Source organism: Oryctolagus cuniculus, chromosome 6 (genome assembly GCF_051225735.1).
Source record: "Oryctolagus cuniculus isolate XC-2025 breed Fujian yellow rabbit chromosome 6, ASM5122573v1, whole genome shotgun sequence".
In the NCBI taxonomy this organism is placed as follows: Eukaryota; Metazoa; Chordata; class Mammalia; order Lagomorpha; family Leporidae; genus Oryctolagus; species Oryctolagus cuniculus.
The window spans coordinates 110,713,385-110,731,978 of NC_142872.1; the positions used below are offsets into that span (position 1 = coordinate 110,713,385).

An 18,594-nucleotide genomic window follows, 5' to 3' on the forward strand; every position below is an offset into this window, starting at 1 on the left:
TAACTCCTGGGCATGTAAATGTGAACATATGCAATCTCTGTTTTGCCTGGGAAGCACAGTTGGTTTGGAGAAATAGACAAAATTAAAGTGATAATTGCTTTAATAATCAAATATACAAAGTGTATTGTGGGCTCAGAGAAGGGAAGAATTTAGCAGTTTCGGAATAAAATAGAAATATCAGTATTCCAGAGTAGCTAAAAGATATCTAAATCCAAATGATAGTTTCTAATTTCTGTAAATACCAAGCAGGGTTTTGACATTTCATATTTAGATTTTCAGTTTTACTAATCTTGCTAAATATATGAATTCCTTCTTAATTCAACATTGCTTCCAGCACAGTGCTTGAATAGTGCTGATTTTATCACAGAGAACTTAACTGATATCGGTTAGGGGGAAGTGAAGAAAATACAATTTTCTCTGGAAGATTTGCATTAGATAGAGTAGTTACAGGCTGTCGCATCTCCCCTGTAATTGTATGAGAATGGTATTACCCTGGCTTTCACTGTGTGATTGCTGGTTACCTTCTGTCAGTGAGCAACAGTCTTACTGCAAAGCAGGAGCGCAACCCGTCTCTTTGTCTCCGTGGTCAAACCAATTACTTCTTAGAAAGTCGGATTTTTTCACAATGACCATGTATAGAAGCAAACGCAGACATCAGCGATGTAAGTAAATCTTGACCCAACTTTTCCATATGACTGTGGTGAGGAAAACATACTTGATTCTTAAAGGACTATTCATGAGTTCTTCAGATAGACCCTGGAAGTAGCAAGGACACTGTAGTTTTGTGTGTGTGTGTGTGTGTGTGTTTTTACCCTAACCTTTATCTTTATCTCTGTAACATGCTTGAAAGATGTTGAGGGGTAGAGGGGGGAGAGAGGATAATTCTGTTGTTACTATGGAAACCCTTGGAAAGGTTTACAAAATCAACAGAGAAACAGATCAAATGCATTTTCAGTCTAGCTCAGCATCTTCATTCAAGCATAATCACTGGACAGTTCTTTTTTTTTGCTTTTCTAGGAGTGATAGATTTTCTTTCCTGGAAGTCTTCTGAGAGGTTTGGGAAGCTAGCCTAAAACTTCTATTTATTCATCCAATTTCAATTATAACTCTCTGGGAAAATAGAACAGTTCAGAATAGAGGGGGGAGAGTTAATTGTGAATGACAAACTCAATGTTTTGCAGGATATTCATTGCCAAACTTCTTAGTCCAGAGAATATTTGTAACAGAATTAACTATGAGCACCATTTCAAAGGGTTAAAAGAAGTCATTTACAATCTACCCCTAAAAAAACTGATTCTGACTGAAAAAGAGAAGCACAATTACCCTGGCCTAAAGTCCAGAACAAAGATGATTATAGAATTGAAAGCTATCAAGATTTAGCTAAAAATCAAAGTCTTGCAGTAAAACTGTTTTATGGTAAAGCAATATGCTTCTCATGAAAAGCTTTCCAATCACTTTTCTCTATACCATGTCCAACTCTTTATCACTTTATCTTTTCTATTGTCTAAAGTAATTATTACGTGCTTAGCTGAAAATAGACTGTGGGACTCTGTTTACCGTCACAGAAACATAACAACTTATTCTATAGCCAAGGTCTGCACTGTTTCATTATTTCTTTTGATGTTTTCAGATGTTATCAAACATTTGACAAAATAGATACCATCAGCAACAATTACTCTAACAAAAAGTCATGATGTGAAGGGAGTGTAATTTTTAGCATGATAATTTTTTTCTCTGGTCTAATTTCACCCAAGACCTAAAAACTAACATTTCTGGTGTTCAAAGAAGTTTTATACACAACACAAAGCTTTAAGGGCTGTGATGACCAATTTGATTTGATTTCCTAGTTGCCTTTTGATGCCAGGTATTTCTGGTAATCAAGAACTAACATATGACAACTGCTACTTTTTTCTTATAAAAACAACTAATGTGAAGTCTGTAAATATATTGCTGATTAATTTCCTTGTAATTTCATCCTACAAAAAGGAATGTAATTTATGCATGTACTTGAAAAACCATCTTGTGCCTTTACTCCTGTATCTTGGATATACCCCCTCAGTTTTTTCCTTGTGGGTAATCATTGCCTTAATGCACATGACAAATAAAAGATTCACAAAAAAAAAAATTGTACTGAGTCTCTCCCACTGAAATGTGCTTGCTGAAGTCTGCGATTAAGCAGCAGGAGGAAATTGTGAATTACATGAGACAAGTCAGAAAATGTATAATTATACGGGCTTGAACACAGTAGGGTGTACTGGAATTGCTTAGCTAAAAAAAAAAATCTAATGTGTTGCTTACGTTTAATTGTATTATTCGTATTATGTTGCATTAACTATTTCCATATTCTAATAATGTAAGATATCAGAGAGCAAGAAAATAATAAAATTAAAGTATCTAGGAAGCTTATCGGTAAAAGCAAATAGAATCCTTAAATGAATTTTATCCTACAATATAAGGTTTGCAAAAGTGGAATGTAATACAATTGTTTGCCATCCAACTGGTATATAAAAATATCTAATTTATCCAATCAGCAAAATCCAAGGCATTTCCGTTTTCAAACATACCTTTTATGCATACATTTTTGATCATATAAAAGGCATAAACTCACCTAGAGACAACTGTAATCTAATCAAGGCAATAATTGCACACTTAACGAAATTGCACTATGACAAAGAAGTATTATGACTTTCTTTAAAATTGAAACACTACATAAATCAACTTTCTAATTTCCTCATTCCCTAAAGATTTAACCTAATATCCTTACTAAAAATAATCAACTTCCCAATAGAGTACCCAGCAAGAGGAGTGGGAAACGTGCATGTGGTATATGAGGGGTTTGAGAAAGAGAGAATAAAAATACTCGTAAAAGAGATTTTAAATTATAAATTGCACTAAACCTTTGAAAATTTGTGCGGGACTTTGAAATCCACTCCTCACTCATGTCTAGTTTGGTTATTTATAATTCCCAGTACAAAAAGATGAAAGGGAGAGAAAAGTACCTTTTTCCTTGCTTCTGACAGAGCAATTGCTCTGAGAAATGAACAGCGTCACTGTTCATTCAGATAAGAGATCTTACCTGTTCGTAACTACATAATGACTTTCAATTAGATACAGAATTTGTTGAATGATAGTGAAAAATGTTTACATATGATACATGTAGATTTTGCCAGAGCCAGAGATATATCACTTTTAGAAAGTCTAATACATATAAACCTATTTATATAGACCAGGTTGATTCTAGAATCATCATTAGTATAAATAATGTTTTTACTTTTGAGTTTATTTAAACATTAAGCTTTTCATATATATCAAAGATATTCATTCAGATGTTCAGTTTATGTTTAAATTTTCAAAAATTCATAATATGTATAAATCAGGGTATTTGGTCTCTTCCTTGCTGAAACTACAGATGACCTTGAGAAAAACATTTTTTTTTGTTTTCATGAGAGACATACAGAAATACCTTTTTAAAATGAATATGCTCCTGAATACAGATGTATAAGGAAACTAGAGTAGGATACATGTGATATTAAGTACAGGATTTTGAAAATTACTACCATTTCCATACCACAGCAAAAAAAATTAATAAACAATGTGAATCTACTTTTATATGTATACCATTTCACTTTTTTTTGCTGAATTAGAATTGTATACATTTTTATTATTAATGATATTTTGAATATATATGTAAATCATGGGAATCACTTCAGGAACCCAAGTACTAGCCATAGTAGTTCTCTTATTATAATCTTGACCAATAATCCTCATCTCTGTAGGATGCAATCTCTTACAACTTCAGCAAGCTTTGCTGAGATGTGCTTCCACAGCAGAGTCCTCATCACGTCATTCTCCTACTAAAAGACACTTGATGGTGTCTGACTAGAAAGCTGCTCTAGGCTTGTGTGTTTCAGGCTGACCATGGAGTTACTTCAGGGGGCTCCAAAATCCATGTTAATAGTAACCAGTACCATACAGAGGTGGAGAACATTTTTTCTTCCAAACTCCATTTCGATATTTATATAATTCACAGGCTATACAAAATTATCAACTTGAAAAATTAGTCTTCTATAGATTTGCTGAATTTCACGTCCTACCTGTGATTGCCTTGGCAGGATCAGACCAAATGATTTCATGAGCTTTATATAACCCACAGTCCAGATGTTCTCCACCCTGCTGTATAATGAGGAACAATATGTATGTGTGTATATGCACACACATATAATTATGCATTTTGTGTTCTAATATATGTTTGATAAAATAAAATGCACCTAAAAGCTACTAAATTTAGAATATTTATGTAATACATATTATTTCAAAAAATGGTGTAATACTCACAGATTTCATTATGATTCAGTGTTTTAAAACAAAATCCTCATATTCCCAAAGATCGAGAATCACTGAACTAGAAAGTGATTACAAACATGACATTATAAAAGACACTATTGTCATCCACTCACTCCTTCCTCCTTGGGACCACCTATAATGCTAGCCTTTATCACATTATTGGATTGTCTTTGTAATTCACTGTATTCTCTCTCATATCCGTACTTTTTCCCACACATCTGTTGATAAGCAACCTTTACATATGTCCACACATAAAGAAATGCTCTCTCTTCAAGTTTTCACTGAAAGGCAACATTCTTCATAAATGACTCTCCAGTTCCCATGTTATATTATCCTTTATCTTTTCTTTTCAGGTAGAAAAAATATATGAAAAGTCCATGGAGAACCTGGGATAATTGAAGGACCAAAAAGGGGTCCAGGTGGTAGAAAAATGAAAATGGATGAGGTTAAAAAAAGTATCAAGGGCCTTGGGAGGGCAGAGTAGGACGGATAACCTAGAGTTTAATTCAACAGTTAATTTCATTTGTAACTGAATTCATGTATTAAATGTCTATAAATTTTAATAATCACTATGATTCACACAATATAAGTTACAATTATAAGAATGATTTTTTAAATCATTACACTTCCTTCCAGTCTACAAATACAGTTGGGACTGGCACTGTGCTGGATCAAGTTAAACTGCCACCTGTAACCATATGGGTGCCATGTCTCTACTACTCTATTTCCACTCACTCCAGCCCCCTGCTGATGGCCTGGGATATCAGTAGAAGATGGCCCAAGTATTTGGGCTCTTTCTGCCCATGTGGTAGATGCAGATGAAGCTCCTGACTTTGTCCTGGCCCAGTTCTGGCCATTGTGGCCATATGGAGAGTGAACCAGTGGATGGAAGATCTTTCTCTCCCTCTCTGAATCTGTCTCTCTCTCATATATATATATATATATATATATATATATATTCATAACTCCCTATATATATACATAACTCTGTCTTTCAAATAAACAGATACATGTTTTTGAAAAAACAAAATCATCAATTGACAGAGCATAAAGTAATCATTCAGAGGTTGGAAAGATATTATTTAAACAGGAATACTTTCTGATTTATCTTCTTGTAAATGTCATTGCATTCTTGATATAATAACACACTGTATTTAAAATTTTTCTAGCAAAAATGCATTCATTGTTTCATAGAGTTGTTGTCAGGCTTCTTAAGGCATTGTCAGTGAGAAGCATGGATGTTGCCAATTTCAGTGCAGACTTGGTGCATTAGTGGGCACCATGGATAATAGGTTGGTACCCTGTCATTGTTAGAACATGAATTCTCTTAGCTGTCAGTTACAAATTTATCACTACATTGTGTTTTATGCAAAGCTTCATTGTAAATGCTTACAGAAATTGTTTATTACAAATTAGATAGCAAGATAAAGGATAGATCATTATCCAAAACAAATAGAGTTGTGCATTAAGGAATGGCAGATATATATTCTGAAAATGGTGTTGTTATATCATTTGGTCACTGTACTAACATAAAGCACATTTTAAACATGAGATTAAATCTAACACACACGAAAATAGTGTAATCAAGAGCCATAATAAAGCTCGAGATTTATGAGGCTGATGTCAGCCTAACCTAGAAAACTGTTTTACAGTAAACCGTTTTAAATAACCACTATAAAACAAAAATAAAATATATAGTATGGTCAATATATAAACCAATATATAGTTATCTGTTATGATCCAGAATTCTATGTGCTATACGTAAGTATTTATGCTGTACTTTTACATAACTGGTAGTGCAGCACAGTTGTTTACACCAGCATCACCACAAGCCTGTGAGGAATGTGTTGGACTACAACATAGCCATAACTGTGATGTAACTAGGAAATAATTTTTTTTATTTCACTAGACAATAAGAACTTTTTAGATCTTTTTAAAAGATTTATTTATTTATTTGAGTCAGAGTTACACAGAGAGAGAAGGAGAGGCAGAGAGAGAGAGAGGTCTTCCATCCGATGGTTCACTCCCCAATTGGCCACAATGGCCGGAACTGCGCCGATCTGAAGCCAGGAGCCAGGAGCTTCTTCCAGTTCTCCCACGCAGGAGCAGGGGCCCAAGGGCTTGAGCCATCTTCTACTGCTTTCCCAGGCCATAGCAGAAAGCTGGATGGGAAGTGGAGCAGCCGGGACCAGAACCGGTGCCCATATGGGATGCTAGCGCTTCAGGCCAGGGCATTAACCCACTGTGCCACAGCGCCAGCCCCAACAATAAGAATTTTTTACTTCATATCATCTTATGATACAACCATTGTATATATGGTTCAGCATTGATCAAAATATCATTATGCTATTCACGACTGTTTGTACTCATACTATGATCTTTTTGTAGCTGTGAAGACAGAAGAAAGCCCTGACTACTAATTCCCAAATTATTTCATGTCAAATATTGATATTATTTATTATATAACCCATTGAAGATATAAGCTAGGTTTTAAAATACTTATTGTTTAATGCTAAAAAAAAAAGATTTCAGGCTTTTTTGGTAATCGTTCTCCAAAGTACACTATTAAATTCAATCTTTGATTTCTCTAATATTGATGATTGTTGGGAATTATGGTCTGACATCTGAAATTTCTCAATTCTTTTTTTTTCCTCTCAACTTCTAATATGACATATAACTAGTATGGTTTAAGAAGTTGAAACTTGGTACATTCCTCCATGGAATTATGCCTGTGTGGGTAGAATCATGATGGTCTGATTGAGCATGCACAGTGGAACTATATATGCCAATTTTTGAGCAGAGATGGACAAAGGCTGACTGATAACGCTCCTGATACAAATTGGCCTTAAATGGAATACACATGTTGATCTGCCTAACATTCTTAATCACAAACTTTTGTGGGCTCTTGTCTATGACTGGTCTGCCTGTAGGAAAACTTAATCAATCTTTCTGTCTCTGTCTCTGTCTCTCTCTCTGTCTCTCTCTCTCTCTGCTCACTCTTGAACCAAAAAAAAAAAAAAAAAAAAAAGATTTTAGAGAATACCATGTTCCATTTAGATAAAAAAAAGAGGGACCAGTGCTCTAGCTCAGCAGGTTAAAGCCCCAGCCTGCAGCACAAGCATCCCAGATGGGTGCCAGTTTGAGTCCTGGATGCTTCACGTTCAATCCAGCTCTCTGCTATGGCCTGGGAAAGCAGTAGAAGATGGCCCAAGTCCTTGGGGAGACCTGGAAGAAGTTCCTGGCTCCTAGCTTTGGATTAGCTCAGCTCTGGCCATTGCAGTCATCTGGGGAGCAAACCAGCAGATGGAAGACCTCTCTCTTTCTTTCTCTCTCTCTCTCTCATCTCTATCTCTATCTCACTGTCTGTCTGGCTCTACTTCTCTCTGTAACTGTCTTTCAAATAAATAAAATAAATCATTTAAAATATAATGAAAGAAATCACCCTTCATGTGCATTGATGGAGAGTAAATAGTCTTTTCATGGTTGAACATGCCTCATCTCTGGAAGGTCAGAAAGTGACATTCTTAAAAACCGTTATCTGGTGTAATTATGCTATGAGAATGTCTGTAGATTTGGTGGAACCACTTGAAATTGGCATTTTTGACTTAGAAAAATGACAGTTTCACATTGTTCAACCTAAATACTTGCTGTCACAGAACTGGGCAGTAAAATAGGGAGCAAATATATGAAAAGCTTTAAATGTCAAGGGCAGGGGCCGGCATCAAGGCCCACTCTGTTAATCCTCTGTCTGTGGCACCGGCATCCCATATGGGCACCAGGTTCTAGTCCTGGTTGCTCCTCTTCCAGGCCAGCTCTCTGCTGTGGCCCGGGAAGGCAGTGGAGGATAGCCCAAGTGCTTGGGCCCTGCACCTGCATGGGAGACCAGGAGGAAGCACCTGGCTCCTGGCTTTGGATCCGTGTAGCTCCAGCTATAGAGGCCATTTGGGGGGTGAACCAACAGAAGGAAGACCTTTCTGTCTGTCTCTCTCACTGTCTATCTGTCAAATAAATAAAAAAAAAAGTCAAGGGCATTTATAGTTAATCTGAGGATAATTGTGTGATGTTATGGAAACACAAGTATAATTAAATGAGGGAATATATACATTGACAGGTCTTTAGGACCTCTCAGTTTAACCCTTCTACAAAGAAATAGAAAATAGACAAGACTGATCTTGTCACAATAGGTTAATTGAATCACTTTTTTTTGACAAGTGGCATATATGACTATGCCTTGAGATTCATAACTTTTCTAGAAGCTATCTCCCCCTAATTTAAAATGTTTATTATAAGAATTTGAATTATAATTTTACATTATTTTATTGTTAAACTCTTTTGCAACCGAATGGAAAATGAGACAATTGTAAATGAATTGGTACTAATAAAAAATGCAAAATATTTGCCATATATTAAATTCTCACCACATGCATGCATTGTTTTTTTTTGACTAGTATAATTTATGCAAAAATAATAACCATCAATGTAACAGAGGAAAAATCCAGTAATCTGTGACACTTCATTTTCATTTCAACTTGAAAATATTTTGTTTACTAATCTCTAGGAAAAATTGAACACCCCACATTAAATTAAAATGGCAATACTGACTAGGATGAGAACACAAGCTTCTATGTCCCTCAAGGAATAAAATATTATTGTTAAAGGAAAATATATTTAATCCATTTTCTTATTCCTTGAGTCATATAAAAGCATAAAAATTCTAAACAGAGTTATGCATGCTTATTTGAAAGCAGTATATTCACACATCAGTGTGTTCGCATCAAGTCCTGTTTGTTTTGCCAAAGAATGAGCTTTCCAGAAATGAAAACAGTTAAGTGTCCTGTAGTGATTTTAGTAATTCATTGTGAGTTGTCATGCTCTTCTTCATCTGGAACAGCTAAATTGTTTGGCATAACATTTTGATTCATTTTCCTTTTTCTAGTTATTGATTTTCTTGGCATTATTTACTGAATTGCACTCATTCTGACTATGGAATTTCTGACACTGTTAGTTTTAAATGCCTACATTATATATGTGTTAATATTGATTCAGGCTTTATTGGTTTTTTATCACTGAACATATGTTGTTTCTAAATTTCATTTATATTTAAAATAAAGATAAAATTCATATCTTTTCCTCACACGTCTTACAAAGTATGTTGCATGCCTTAGGATACTTATCATCAGACAATATATTTACTTTATATTAGATGATTCTTTTGACCCCTGCTGAACTTGAAACTGTCTTAGAGGAACAGCTGGACATATTTCCTTAAATAAACACACATTGTTTTTCAAATTGCTGATATCTGTCTTCTTAATAGACTCCACAGCAATGGGAATCTTGACTTTGAAGTCACCTCTGCTGGGTCCATATAGATAAGTTTAGTTATTTCATACATTTTTCTTCCTAAATTTGAACAGTATCTCTCAACCTTCTTTTTAATGTGAGGATAGATCATAACTTATCATTTACCTGTAGCATCAGTTAATTTTGTTTTTGAAATCTTATTCATGTGATTTAATATGACATAAGATTTTAAAAATAGATGACACCTATAGATGCACATATACCACATGGGCATTTAATTCTATTTGAATTATAGGGTCACTAATCCATGAGAGGCTGACCCACAGTGAAATAAAATTAAACCTACACATAATCATAAAGCATTTATTTTTGATTGTGGTCTAAGTGAAAATTGTTTTCTTATCATACACCTGACTTTGCCAAGGCAGGGAGGAAAAATTAGTCAATGTATTTTTTAAGTGGTTGTAACATTTTTCTCAGCACTGAATTTGACCTACCAGAAGCATTAATACAAAACTAGACTTTTTTCAGATGAGCATCCTGACAGATGATACACTCCAATTTGATCAATGGATACAGATTCTCCCAAGGAGGCTGTAGAAATACCCTAGGACGGTCTCTAGAGTTTTTTTTTAAATTTATTTATTCACTGTCTAGACAGAAATATCCTTCAGACTATTTGCCTCACTAGCTTTCCAGAACCCAAATTAGAAGTTTGGAAGATTTTATTTGAGAGGACATCAGTGTTTATCGGATATTGAAAAAAATCACCTAAAATCTACTTTTAAAGCAGTCTGATCCTTGTGTATTTTGGAAAGAGGTTAATAAACAAGCACAAGAAGAAATAAGAAATATGACATGAAGATCATTAATATGCTTGCTGCCAAGATTCTCCTGTATGTCTATAAAAATGAGTCACTGGCAATTAGAAGCATGGTAAGTTCACCAATTCTCTTATAATAAAAACAATCATTCATCAAGTTAAAGATACTACAAACATCTTATGGAAACAACCATCTCAAATGTTCAGTTTTTGAGAAAGCTAGAAATCTTTAGTAATACCATATCACCAAAGTAACTACTTTCAGCAGTTATCCATACTCATATTTATTTGCCATATACTTCTAGTTACATTAAATCTTGCCCCTTACTTATCTAGATACCAGGATTTGGGTGCCTGAAGTTCTTCGAAAGTTGCCCACATTATTGTTTCCCAATGTTAATTTAGGAATAGGTTGCAAAGTGTAAGGAATTTGTGTAGTAATGCTAATTTTCCAGATATGAGAGACTTCAAAGGCCTATTATCCTTCAGCTTCATTCTTAAAATATTGAAAATCCCCTTGTATATATTCTAAATATTGTAATTCAGTGTGATCACATCAGTTGTGGTAATCTAATAAATCTGGAAATATGATGTGTTGTGATGAAAATATTCCTTTATTCTTTTTATGTAACAATATTATGATCACTAGTACAGACTGATACATGAATATGACTACCAAACAGTTTTAGTCCTGGAGCCAGTGTTGTGGCATAATGGGTTAAACTGCCACCTGTAATGTTGGCAACCCATGTGGGCACCGGTTCCTGTCATGGATTCTCTGCTTCTGATCCAGCTCCTTGCTAATTCACCTGGAAAGCAATGGATGATGACCAAGTCCTTAGGTCCCTTCACTCACGTAGGACACCCAGATTGGGCTTCTTGCTCCTGGCTTTGGCATATCCCAGCCCAGGCCATTGCACCAATTTGGAGAGTGAACCAATGGTTGGAAGATTTCTCTCTCTCTCTCTCTCTCTCTTTTTCCTTTTTCCCCACACCCTGTAACTCTGCCTTTCAAATAAAAAAATACTTAAATTTTTTTTTTCATATGAGTTTTATTGCTGGGCATTTTTTATACCTTGCTATTGCTTTTTATGTACAACTGTATAATTTTATGTAGTTTTAGAAAAAATACTTACCAATACTGTATTTATGTGGTAATAAAGCTGGTTTAAGGTACTTTTTTATAAAGTCGGTTATGACTTTTAGTCATTATTGAATTTTTATCACTATTATAAAGTGATATGACTTAAGAAAATTATAAAATTCTTTCATATACCTGTTTTTAATGATTTAAAATAATAGAATTCCCTTGATTGTTATGCCTTGAAAAATTTTATTATCTATCATCTACAACAGGAAATTAGTAGGAACTCCAACTAGGTTATTATCAAATTGTTGAGATTTGGTTATATTTATTGGACAGATGTATATATCCTATTACCTGTCCTAATTTGAATAAACCTTAACTATCAATTTTTTTGGAAAACCAAATAAATGTAGAGTTCATTTTAACTTGACAGTTAAAGTATCATCACTTTATGAAATCAATTAAAAATTTTATTAGTTGCTTCTTTTAGGTATTCTGGCTCAGTTTATGTATTAGCATTAGCTCAAAGCCTTAATGTTATATACCTATCTAATCTTTATTACTTATTGGTTATAGTGAACATATTTTTCAATTGCTCTGTAAAAATATATGTTAAGAAACATTGTCTAGTTTTATGACTTTAAAAGGGCAAGCCATTTTTGATTGACATTATTTTACTTTGCAGGTTCACTTTCTGCCACCCCACCTAGCATATTCCAGTTTAATATATGATACTGAAAATGGTTTCTGTTCTCTGAGGCCTTCTTTCCATCATTAGCTCCTTTGGTTGCTTCTATATAGAACATTCTCTAATCATAGCTAATTTCTACTGATCCTTCAGGTATCAGCTTAGACAACCTCTATGAATAAATTTTCTCAAGCTTGCAGTGGCTAATAATGTTGATCTTTTTAATGTATCCCTTTTTAGTCTCTATGTGTCTTGTGTAAGTTATGATTTATTAAGTTATTTTGTCGTGACCCTACAACACAGAGACCAGTTCCTTATGTTCATTGCTCTGTCTTCAGCATGGTCTTTACTAGGAAGCCCTCAATCAGTTCTTGATGAAGAATAAATGAAAGATATTGCCAACCTTAAATACTGTTTCAGCAAGTACATATTATGGTTGTTTGCCCCTGATAATTCACTATAATATAATCTGTTGATGAAATATCTTTTGCGTTTCTATTTGGAAATGTCCATGGATGATGTCAATCTGCTAAAACCATTTTTTTTACTCTTGTAATTATGTTGTCTGCTGACAACCCTAATTCCCTTACTTCATGAGAGACATTAAGCGAAATTTAAAAAATACTTATATCATGTCCTGAACATTTACCCCAAAGTTACAGAAAACTTTGGAAGTGACATGTAGTAAACATGGCAGTTTTCTCCCAAGGACTTTTCTTGTGCTAATCAATCAGTAACTATGCTGCTTTCTAATTCATTTAAAGTCTCCAGATTCTGGTATTATTGTGTGTTACAGCTGCAAACTCATGGATGATGACACATTCATAATTAAGCCTTGTTTCTCTACATTTTTTTTCACATATCCAGGGCTGGCCCTGCTGCTAACTTTCATTATTCCCTAAATCAATTTTTGCATCAGTTAGAGGAACAAATTGTTTGTTTCTCCACAGATTTGTAGCTATTAATCTCAGCAGTAACTCAGTGATCGATTTTTTCAGACCTCACCATCAGAAAGATACAAGTGGGAAAGAATAACTTGAGCCAAATCCAAAGACATTTTGGGTGAATCTGAAAGTTAAGATTTCATGTCATATATAATAAATATCTGTTACTAATATGTTAGTCCCTTTTAAATTAGTGGATATAATGATCACACATGGTAATTTCCTCCCTTTTAAAATCTATTTTTTGTTAATTTTTATTTTATATCACTGTGAAATGTAGATATGATTCTAAGAACACAATACTATTCCATTCCTTTCTCCCTTCTCTCTTCCTCTCTGCCTCCAGCCCTACTTCCTTCTCCCTCTCTGGGATTTGATTTTTGAGATAACATATTTTAAATGGACATTGTAGTAAAAGGGCTTAATACTTTAACTACAATAGTTTAACAAATAAAGAGCAAAAACAGTCGCCACAGTGCCCTCCCCAAAGTGTAGCATTCTTAATAATTGATTTGAAAAAGGTATTAAAAAAGTTTTACAAAACTATATTTGATGCAATACTGATACACACAGACGTGTGTTTTTTTTTTTTTTTTAAATTTTAGCTCCCACATATAAGAGAGAACATGCGGTATTTGTCTTTCTTGGTCCAGCTTATTTCACTCAACATGGTGTCCTCCAGTTGCATCCATTTGCTGCAATTGGTAAAATTTCATTCTACCTACACTATTCCATTGTGTTTATATACCATGTTTCCTTTATCCATTCATCTGGTGATAGATACCTTAGTTGATTCCAAATTTTGGCTAAAATGAACAGTACTGATATAAACATTGTGGCGTAGATATCTCTGATACATTGTGTTCAAGTCTTTTGGGTATATACCCAGTAGTGACAGAGCTGGATCATATGGCAAGTCTTTTCTAACTTTTTAAGAAATCTCCATGCTATTTTCCATAATGGCTGCACTAATTTACATTCCCACCAAAAGTGTGTAAGTGTCCCCTGTCATCCACACCCTCCCAGCATTTGTTATTCTCTTTTTTTTTTTTTTTTTTTTTTGGATTTTAGCCATTCTGATAGGGGTGAGGTGATATTTCATTGTGGTTTTGATTTGCATTTCTCAGATGCCTAATGATAGAACATTTTTTTTTCACATATAGGTTGTCCATTTTATTTCCTCTTTTGAGAACTATCCATTGAAGACCTTTGCACATTTCTCAACTGGATTGGTTGTTGAATTTTTCAAGTTGCTGGTATATTCAGGATACTAACCCTTTGTCCAATAGGTGGTTTGCAAATTTTTTTTCTCAATCTCTTGGATGTCTCTTTACTCAGTTGATCATTTCCTTTGCTATGGGAGGACTTATACAAGAAGTGGTCCCCTACACGAATATCTTGGAGTGTTTCTGCTACATATTCTTCCAGCAACATTTAGGTCTTGAGTTGATTTTTTTATCTGGTCAGAGGTAAAGAATCTAATTTCATTCTTCAAAATGTATACAACTAATTTTGCCAACACCACTTGTTGAAGAGATTATCCTTACTCCATTGTATGCTCAGAACACTTTTGTCAAAAATCAACTGGTTGTATGTTTATGGATTAATTTCTGGGCTCTCTATTATGTTCCATTGATCTATCAGTTTTATGCCAATTTTAATTACTATAGCTTTGTAGTATGCTTTGAAGTCAGGTATTATGATGCCTCCAGCTTGACTTTTCTTGTTGAAGATTGGATTGATTCTTCTGGGTCTTTTGTGATTATATGTGAATTTTAAGATTGCTTTTTTAATTAATTCTGTAAAAAAAAATCTGTCATTGGTATTTTTAGGGATTGCATTGAATCTGTAGATTGTTTTGGTTAGGATAGACATTCAAAAGATGTTGATTCTTCCAATCCTTGAGCAAAGGATATCTTTCCATTTTTAGTGTCCTTCATGATTTCTTTCATCAGTTTTTGATAATATTCACTGCAGAGATCTTTCACCTCTTTGGTTAAATTTACTCCTAAATATTTTATTTTTTCTTGCTATCACTAATGGGATTTCTTTCTTGATTTTGATTTCTCTTTCTGTGTGTTCATCCTTGGCATACAAAATAGCTGCTTTTTTGTATGTTTATTTTATAAACTGCAACTTTGCTGAATCGGTTTATCAGTTCTGACAGCTTTCCATAGAGGGTTTAGGTTTATCCATGTACACGTCATGTCATCTGGACACATGGATAATTTTATTTCTTCTTTTCCTATATTGATGTCCTTTATTTATTTGATTATCCTTTCTCTTATTCTTTCTACTCAGTAGTAGTATCAACTGGAAACTCTCTGTAACTAAAAGTGACCTCTTTCCAAAACATTTAAAATTAAAGCAGGTGGATGTTTTCTCAAGGGTTCTCATTGTTTCAAATATGTAACATACAATCTGTGTCAATAATGAATACTGCACATTAAATTGACCTGAATGGTTACAGCACAAATTTTATTCTCAGCATTGGCAAATTTCTGACATAAAACCATAGAACATAAAAGTTCAAAGAAGATATTCTAATAATGCAGTGACTCTGGAAAGATCTCCAGGTTACTATGCATTTTTCTCTAAGTATAATAGATATTTCCAGTAATCTTTACTGAGGAGTCATTTTAACTCACAATTTAGTAATTTTTAAAAAGAAAATTGGAGCAATCAGTTATTCAATAATGAATTACCTGTATTGGTTAGAGCACCAAGCTAAAGTAGAAGGATCGCAGGTTTGAGCCATCTGAGGTCTAGGTAAGATTACCCTCTTCCTAGATCATAGAACATTTCTGTTATCCTGCCCAGATGCACTTTTTTTTTTTTTTTGACAGAGTGGACAGTGAGAGAGAGAGAGAGAGAGAGAGAGACAGAGAGAAAGGTCTTCCTTTGCCGTTGGTTCACCCTCCAGTGGCCGCCGCGGCTGGCGCGCTGCACTGATCCAAAGGCAGGAGCCAGGTGCTTCTTCCTGGTCTCCCATGGGGTGCAGGGCCCAAGCACCTGGGCCATCCTCCACTGCACTCCCTGGCCACAGCAGAGAGCTGGCCTGGAAGAGGGGCAACCGGGACAGAATCCAGCGCCCCGACCGGGACTAGAACCTGGTGTGCCAGCGCTGCTAGGCGAAGGATTAGCCTGTTGAGCCACGGCGCCGGCTCAGATGCACTTTTAAATAGTAAGCAGTACCAATACAACCATGGATGAAAGGTGGGAGACTGATCGGAGCAAATACACAGCAAGAATAGCTACAGTGTTTCAAAATGAATATATTGAGAATGTCATAAACAGTTTATTTTTGAATCAGCTTATGTGTGTATGTGTACATGTGTGTATGTGTGAGAGAGAAATAGTGCTTCAAAAAGTTTTAGTGGAGAAATGCATTTGGTTATCACACCCCAGAAATGGTGACCAAAAAAGATGCCTACCTATCTTCTTCTTTCAGGCACATGGGTCAAGACACTGCCTAGAATGCCCAAATCCCACATCAGAGGATCTGGTTCAAGTTCCAGCCTCTCTGCTTCCATTATAGCATCCTGCTAATGTCTATCCTTGAAGGCAACTGATGATAGCTAAAATACTTGGTCCTTGTCACTCATGTGGAAATTGGGATTCAGTTCTAGGGTCCTGACTTCATCTTAGCCCCTTCCTGGCAGTTGTGGGTATGTGGGAAGAAACCAGTGGATGGAAGAACTATCTCTATCTCTTTTACAGTCTCTCTGCCTTACAAATAAAATGAAAATAAATTTTTAAAAAAGAATTTTTTACTAAAAAGCTAAGATTTAATAGATATCCATATGACAATATTCTTATTTAAATAATTAACACTAATTTCAAGGAGTTGTCTTGTTATTGCAACATTATATGTTCCTTTTTATAGTAACATTTTCTACACTTACCATTTCCCCACCAAAACCTCCCTATATGCTTCCATGACACCCTCCATTAAAGTGTTTATCATGCTTTTAATTATATATATTTCTTTGCATTGCTTTTTCAAGTGAACTGTAATACTATAGGTAAATTCCATTTGCCTCACCTTGCTTCTCTGTGAAATTCATTCATGGTAGTATATCAATGAGTATTCGAGGAATTAAAAAACGAATGAGTTCAATAACATTGTTCAGTCTTTGGCTTTTATCTTCTATTTTTATTGTATTTTAAACTTCTGTTCATTCAGTAATGAAACAGAGAAATCAATTCATATATTTACGTTTTCTAAAGTAAAATTGCTTCTGTATTGGAAGTTTTTAAAACATACATAGCTACAAAGGGTGAATGCTGAGCTCCTCTTAATGGCTGGCAACTTAATCACTATTCTAAATTCATAACGTAAAAACTTTGTTGTTGATTGCCTTTCTTTAGATAATAATATAAATGGAAGCTTTCAAATCTGAATTATAAATAATTCATCATCATTTATTTTCCCCTTTAGAGTGCTAAATTACACGATGCAAAGTATTCATAGAGGAACAATTGTTAGATATTCAGAAAGGAATCTATTTATCTATGTTAGAGGAAATATGTCCAAGGCTTTTGACCTACTATTCCAATTTCTGGCAAACTTAGAAAGTACCATCTTTAACACTCATTCACAATCCATCTCCTTGATCTCTTTTGGCCTGGAATCACAGGCTTTGATTGAGGAATTCTAAAGCAACTCCTTTTGACCTCTACTTTGTTACTTGCCAAGTCATTTTAAAACTGAGCCAAAAAGTTTCTCCTCGTATTATATCAATGTAGTAACCAAAAATCTCAATTCTTTCACTCAATTTTGTTTCATCATTATGTACATATTCACTATATACATTAAATTGTTGATTTTATAGGCAAGTCTCTCACTGATCCTAATTTGTACTTCGAAGTTCAACAGATAACCATCAAATCAATATTCCTTAATTAAACTCTAAATATAGGTATTCTGTGTATTTCACAATGCTTAATTAATCCTCCCAACAGGATGCTTCAGTGCTATCTTAATCATGGAAATAGAATTATGAGATCTAAAAATATTTTATATTGCTATTACTTATTAATTATAAAGCAAAGCTTAAATCATTTTTTAGGTACAATCAATGTGCTGTTTATCCCGGTTTAAATTTTATGGCAAGTAAGTGGTTTTATATGCTTCAATTCTATATAATTATTATTTTGTAATTTTCCTACTGCCTACGATCTACCTAAATAAATGCTATTTTTAAAAATTATTGTGTATCAATGTTATGGAAATACATTGTTTCAAAACTTGTCATATTTATCTTCCAGGAAATAATTTAAGCATAAATTTTTTCTCATCTTTGTAGATTTAATGTGATTGCTAAGGTCATTCAATAATATATGAAAATACATTTTTATAACAAAAGACCAACCAGGAATAGATATAAGCCAGACTTGTTTC

At 34.3% G+C, this 18,594-nt stretch overlaps 1 protein-coding gene across 9 annotated transcripts in view; it reads left to right on the plus strand.

Moving 5' to 3' along the window:
* RALYL (RALY RNA binding protein like) overlaps positions 1-18,594 on the plus strand; it is an 837,272-nt gene that overhangs the window by 581,537 nt on the left and 237,141 nt on the right. Inside the window, exon 1 of one of the 9 annotated variants that reach the window (XM_017341421.4) lies at positions 507-662. The exons of the other annotated variants lie outside the window; for them this stretch is intronic. Within the exon in view, the coding sequence (XP_017196910.3) occupies positions 626-662 (37 nt within the window). The 5' untranslated portion in view covers positions 507-625. Of the gene's footprint in view, positions 1-506; positions 663-18,594 lie in introns of those variants that run through there. 9 annotated transcript variants of the gene reach the window in all.